The sequence below is a fragment of the Hemiscyllium ocellatum genome, chromosome 13, assembly GCF_020745735.1.
Source record: "Hemiscyllium ocellatum isolate sHemOce1 chromosome 13, sHemOce1.pat.X.cur, whole genome shotgun sequence".
Lineage (NCBI taxonomy): Eukaryota > Metazoa > Chordata > Chondrichthyes > Orectolobiformes > Hemiscylliidae > Hemiscyllium > Hemiscyllium ocellatum.
Genome location: NC_083413.1, coordinates 31,817,161 through 31,823,160, shown reverse-complemented (window position 1 = coordinate 31,823,160; position 6,000 = coordinate 31,817,161). Strand labels below are relative to the sequence as shown.

Genomic DNA, 6,000 nt, shown 5'->3' with positions numbered 1-6,000 from the left:
CTGCAATAATACAATTGGAAGCTTCACATGCAGTTGCTTTCCTGGGTACAGCATCAACGCAACAAACACTTCACATTGTGATGGTAGGACATTGTTATCCAAATATTACATACATATCAATCCGTTAATGATTTAAGATTAGCATTTTGCGGAATGTACATCAAATAGTTTCGATTGTGAGCTGTTAGCTTATGACTTCCAAGACTATCAGCGTCTTGTTCGAATGCTGTAAACTTCGGCGCTTTTTAGACGGGTTGACGGCAGTATGGTGGCACCAAGTGCAGTGAAATAACGTATTCTTAAACATTCTAAGGACTTCTCCATTAATGCTAATCAATGTGCTTTGTTCTTTATTGGCATGCTGTTAATGCTCATCACATATTACTTAACTTCATGAGGAATATTCCTTCATGACGACACAAGAACTAAGATTATGTGTAATTTCAAAAGTTTCTTTCTCACATATTTCACAATTCATAGAATGTCTTTGAAATCTATTGTTGTCAGTTTAGAGTGGATATTAACAAAAGAGATTGCACGGGCTGAGCAGTCAGCATGAGTAGTATATTGGCAAGACTGGTCTCAGAGCAAGGGAGCAAAGGGAGAAAGCATTGGAAAGGTGTCCTTAGACATCGATGAATGTTCAAAAATCACATAAATTTGCAATGAAACGTTCAACAACACAAATGGGTGCTTCATTACCCTCGTTGTCAAAATGAATTCCACACTGGCAGCACAGATTTCCATTTGTGATGCTAGAAATATTTAGTTGCATGTTTACTCATCCATTGAGGATTATGGAATTTCAAGCAGTGCTGGACATACCAATGCTCTGTCAATGAAGATTGGTCCAAACTTAGTCTTTTGAGCTCCAACTGAATGAAATAAGAAGTAGGCTCAACCTTAAACCCTGTCGTTGTGCCGTTGAGTTCGTCAAATTCAAATTCATCTGTGTACAAGGTGACAGAAACCATCAGTAGGTGATAGTTTCAAATATTATCAAGCTGAAACCAAAAAGCTAGGCATTTTGTGCCGATCGACCCACCACTAACCAATCATATTTTTGATCCGATTTTGTAGACGGAGCCTTGTAGGTGTGAGGGGAGAATGCAGAAAGTGAAAGGTTATGCCACTAATACAGTCGCATGACCATCACATGGTTAGATTAGATTAGATTACTTCCAGTGTGGAAACAGGCCATTTGGCCGAACACGCCGACACCGAGCTGCCGAAGCGCAACTCACCCAGACCCACCCCGCTACATTTGCCACTTCAGCTCACACTGCGGGCAACTTAGCATGGCCAATTCATCTATCCTGCACATTTTTGGATTGTGGGAGGAAACCGGAGCACCGGTGATGTGATATATTTGAGATAAAATGTAATGGAGATCTGCAGGTGTTCATGTCATATCATGGCTACTTTCTCGTACATTCTGAGTCCAGCTTGCAGAACCATAGTTCATATTTCATTTAGACAGATTATGAAAGTATTGTTGTCAGTTCACACAAGATATTTACATGACAGAATCCTGAGACACTGATGAGATCATGTGATGTAAATTTCTAAGGCACTGTCGAATGTCAAACATAGTGAGTAATCAAAAATTGGACTTTTTTCTGTAGATATAGATGAATGCGCAACCAACACATCGAATTGTGAGCAAGTCTGCAATAATACAATTGGAAGCTTCACATGCAGTTGCTTTCCTGCGTACAGCATCAACGCAACAAACACTTCACATTGTGATGGTAGGACATTGTTATCCAAATATTACATACATATCAATCCGTTAATGATTTAAGATTAGCATTTTGCGGAATGTACATCCAGTCGTTTCGATTGTGAGCTGTTAGCTTATGACTTACAAGACTATCAGCGTCTTGTTCGAATGCTGTAAACTTCGGCGCTTTTTGGACGGGTTGACGGCAGTATGGTGGCACCAAGTGCAGTGAAATAACGTATTCTTAAACATTCTAAGGACTTCTCCATTAATGCTCATAAATGTGCTTTGTTCTTTATTGGCATGCTGTTAATGCTCATCACATTTTACTTAACTTGGTGAGGAATGTTCCTTCATGACGACAGAATAACTAAGATTATGTGTAATTTCCAGAAGTTGCTTTCTGACATATTTCACAATTCACAGAATGTATTTGAAATCTATTGTTGTCAGTTTAGAGTGGATATTAACAAAAGAGATTGCACGGGCTGTGCAGTCAGCATGAGTAGTAGATTGGCAAGACTGGTCTCAGAGCAAGGGAGCAAAGGGAGAAAGCATTGGAAAGGTGTCCTTAGACATCGATGAATGTTCAAAAATCACATAAATTTGCAATGAAACGTTCAACAACACAAATGGGTGCTTCTTTAGCCTCGTTGTCAAAATCAATTCCACATCCGCAGCACAGATTTCCATTTGTGATGCTAGAAATATTTAATTGCATGTTTACTCATCCATTGAAGATTATGGAATTTCAAGCAATGCAGGACATACCAACGCTCTGTCAATGAAGATTGGTCCAAACTTAGTCTTTTGAGCTCCAACTGAATGAAATAAGAAGTAGGCTCAACCTTAAACCCTGTCGTTGTGCCGTTGAGTTTTTCAAATTCAAAGTCAGTTGTGTACAAGGTGACAGAATCCATCAGTAGGTGATAGTTTCAAATATTATCAAGCTGAACCCAAAAAGCTAGGCATTTTGTGCCGATCGACCCACCATTAACCAATCATATTTTTGAGCCGAATTTGTATTCGGAGCCTTGGAGGTGTGAGGGGATAATGCAGAAAGTGAAAGGTTATGCCACTAATACAGTCGCATGACCATCACATGGTTAGATTAGATTAGATTCCTTCCAGTGTGGAAACAGGCCGTTTGGCCGAACACGCCGACACCGAGCTGCCGAAGCGCAACTCACCCAGACCCACCCCGCTACATTTGCCACTTCAGCTCACACTGCGGGCAACTTAGCATGGCCAATTCATCTATCCTGCGCCTTTTTGGATTGTGGGAGGAACCCGGAGCACCGGTCTTGTGATATATTTGAGAGAAAAGGTAATGTACATCTGCAGGTGTTCATGTCATATCATGGCTACTTTCTCGTACATTCTGAGTCCATTTTGCAGAACCATAGTTCATATTTCATTTTGACAGATTATGAAAGTATTGTTGTCAGTTCACACAATATATTTACATGACAGAATCCTGAGACACTGATGAGATCATGTGATGTAAATTTCTAAGGCACTGTCGAATGTCAAACATAGTGAATAATCAAAAATTGGACCTTTTTCTGTAGATATAGATGAATGCACAACCAACACATCGAATTGTGAACAAGTCTGCAATAATACAATTGGAAGCTTCACATGCAGTTGCTTTCCTGGGTACAGCATCAACGCAACAAACACTTCACATTGTGATGGTAGGACATTGTTATCCAAATATTACATACATATCAATTCGTTAATGATTTTAGATTATCATTTTTCGGAATGTACATCAAATAGTTTCGATTGTGAGCTGTTAGCTTATGACTTACAAGACTATCAGCGTCCTGTTCGAATGCTCTTAACTTCAGTGCTTTTTTGGCGGGTTGACGGCAGTATGGTGGCACCAAGTGCAGTGAAATAACGTATTCTTAAACATTCTAAGGACTTCTCCATTAATGCTCATAAATGTGCTTTGTTCTTTATTGGCATGCTGTTAATGCTTATCACATATTAGTTAACTTGGTGAGGAATGTTCCTTCATGACGACAGAATAACTCAGATTATGTGTAATTTCCAGAAGTTTCTTTCTGACATATTTCACAATTCACAGAATGTCTTTGAAATCTATTGTTGTCAGTTTAGAGTGGATATTAACAAAAGAGATTGCACGGGCTGTGCAGTCAGCATGAGTAGTAGATTGGCAAGACTGGTCTCAGAGCAAGGGAGCAAAGGGAGAAAGCATTGGAAAGGTGTCCTTAGACATCGATGAATGTTCAGAAATCACATAAATTTGCAATGAAACGTTCAACAACACAAATGGGTGCTTCATTAGCCTCGTTGTCAAAATCAATTCCACACTGGCAGCACAGATTTCCATTTGTGATGCTAGAAATATTTAATTGCATGTTTACTCATCCATTAAGGATTATGGAATTTCAAGCAATGCAGGACACACCAACGCTCTGTCAATGAAGATTGGTCGAAAATTAGTCTTTTGAGGTCCAACTGAATGAAATAAGAAGTAGGTTCAACCTTAAACCCTGTCGTTGTGCCGTTGAGTTCATCAAATTCAAAGTCATCTGTGTCCAAGGTGACAGAATCCATCAGTCGGTGATAGTTTCAAATATTATCAAGCTGAACCCAAAAAGCTAGGCATTTTGCGCCGATCGACCCACCATTAACCAATCCTATTTTTCAGCCGAATTTGAAGTCGGAGCCTTGTAGGTGTGAGGGGAGAATGCAGAAAGTGAAAGATTATGCCACTAATACAGTCGCATGACCATCACATGGTTAGATTAGATTAGAATACTTCCAGTGTGGAAACAGGCCCTTTGGCCGATCACGTCGACACCGACCTGCCGAAACGCAACTCACCCAGACCCACCCCGCTACATTTGCCACTTCAGCTCACACTGCGGGCAACTTAGCATGGCCAATTCATCTATCCTGCACATTTTTGGATTGTGGGAGGAAACCGGAGCACCGGTCATGTGATATATTTGAGATAAAATGTAATGGAGATCTGCAGGTGTTCATGTCATATCATGGCTACTTTCTCGTACATTCTGAGTCCAGCTTGCAGAACCATAGTTCATATTTCATTTAGACAGATTATGAAAGTATTGTTGTCAGTTCACACAAGATATTTACATGACAGAATCCTGAGACACTGATGAGATCATGTGATGTAAATTTCTAAGGCACTGTCGAATGTCAAACATAGTGAGTAATCAAAAATTGGACTTTTTTCTGTAGATATAGATGAATGCGCAACCAACACATCAAATTGTGAACAAGTCTGCAATAATACAATTGGAAGCTTCACATGCAGTTGTTTTCCTGGGTACAGCATCAACGCAACAAACACTTCACGTTGTGATGGTAGGACATTGTTATACAAATATTACATACATATCAATCCGTTAATGATTTAAGATTAGCACTTTGCGGAATGTACATCAAATAGTCTCGATTGTGAGCTGTTTGCTGATGACTTACAAGACAATCAGCGTCTTGTTCCAACGCTCTAAACTTCAGCGCTTTTTTGACGGGTTGACAGCAGTATGGTGGCACCAAGTGCAGTGAAATAACGTATTCTTAAACATTCTAAGGACTTCTCCATTAATGCTCATAAATGTGCTTTATTCTTTATTGGCATGCTGTTAATGCTCATCACATATTACTTAACTTGGTGAGGAATGTTCCAACATGATGACAGAATAACTAAGATTATGTGTAATTTCCAGACGTGTCTTTCTCACATATTTCACAATTCACAGAATGTCTTTGAAATCTATTGTTGTCAGTTTAGAGTGGATATTAACAAAAGAGATTGCACTGGCTGTGCAGTCAGCATGAGTAGTAGATTGGAAAGACTGGTCTTAGAGCAAGGGAGCAAACGGAGAAAGCATTGGAAAGGTATCCTTAGACATCGCTGAAAGTTCAAAAATCACATAAATTTGCAATGAAACATTCAACAACACAAATGGCTGCTTCATTACCCTCGTTGTCAAAATGAATTCCACACTGGCAGCACAGATTTCCATTTGTGATGCTAGAAATATTTAATTGCATGTTTACTCATCCATTGAGAATTATGGAATTTCAAGCAATGCAGGACATACCAACGCTCTGTCAATGAAGATTGGTCCAAACTTAGTCTTTTGAGCTCCAACTGAATGAAATAAGAAGTAGGCTCAACCTTAAACCCTGTCGTTGTGCCGTTGAGTTCGTCAAATTCAACGTCAGTTGTGTACAAGGTGACAGAATCCATCAGTAGGTGATAGTTTCCA

At 39.6% G+C, this 6,000-nt stretch overlaps 1 protein-coding gene across 1 annotated transcript in view; it reads left to right on the top strand.

Moving 5' to 3' along the window:
• Nucleotides 1–4,956: 4,956 nt before the first annotated feature.
• LOC132821729 (fibrillin-1-like) overlaps nt 4,957–6,000 on the top strand; it is a gene marked incomplete at its 5' end in the record, with an annotated part of 55,951 nt that continues 54,907 nt past the window's right edge. The window contains one exon of the mRNA XM_060834437.1: nt 4,957–5,089. Coding sequence (XP_060690420.1) covers nt 4,957–5,089 — 133 coding nt within the window. The remainder of the gene's footprint in view (nt 5,090–6,000) is intronic.